The sequence below is a fragment of the Myotis davidii genome, unplaced genomic scaffold (assembly GCF_000327345.1).
Source record: "Myotis davidii unplaced genomic scaffold, ASM32734v1 scaffold1395, whole genome shotgun sequence".
In the NCBI taxonomy this organism is placed as follows: Eukaryota; Metazoa; Chordata; class Mammalia; order Chiroptera; family Vespertilionidae; genus Myotis; species Myotis davidii.
The window spans coordinates 949467-949912 of NW_006288604.1; the positions used below are offsets into that span (position 1 = coordinate 949467).

A 446-nucleotide genomic window follows, 5' to 3' on the forward strand; every position below is an offset into this window, starting at 1 on the left:
CCCCACCCAGGGAGAAGGCTGTGCGCCGCGTGGGAAGGTTTATTAGCGCCTCCTCGGGGGTCCGGCCCCAGCACCGTCCAGGCTGCAGCGAGAGCGATGGGGGCGCAGACGCCAGTCAAGCTGGCTCTCCGGAAGCTCTCCACCTCGGACCCAGGACGGTGCCGGTCACCACGGAGTCAGGACACCAGCTGCCCCTGAGTGGGCGTGGGAGGTCTCTCCCCTCGTGCGGTCTCGCTGCTCCCGCGGGAAGTGACCGCGGTCCCGGGGCGCGTGGCCGCTCAGCCCTCCGCCTGCTTAGCTCCTTCTCTCGCCAGCCTGTCGGCCTCCTCGTTGCCTGCAAACCCCGAGTGACCAGGAACGTGCATCTGCGAAGCAGAATTTCCCTTTTAGTCCCGCATCCTCGTGGCAGCTCAACCTCTGGGAGCTGAGGCGGCGCCCCGCCCGCC

At 68.8% G+C, this 446-nt stretch overlaps 1 protein-coding gene across 1 annotated transcript in view; it reads right to left on the bottom strand.

Moving 5' to 3' along the window:
• Positions 1–23: 23 nt before the first annotated feature.
• The window catches only part of RNASEH1 (ribonuclease H1), a gene marked incomplete at its 5' end in the record, with an annotated part of 4308 nt that continues 3885 nt past the window's right edge, over positions 24–446 (bottom strand). Inside the window, one exon of the mRNA XM_006760375.2 lies at positions 24–365. Within this exon, the coding sequence (XP_006760438.1) occupies positions 279–365 (87 nt within the window). The remainder of the gene's footprint in view (positions 366–446) is intronic.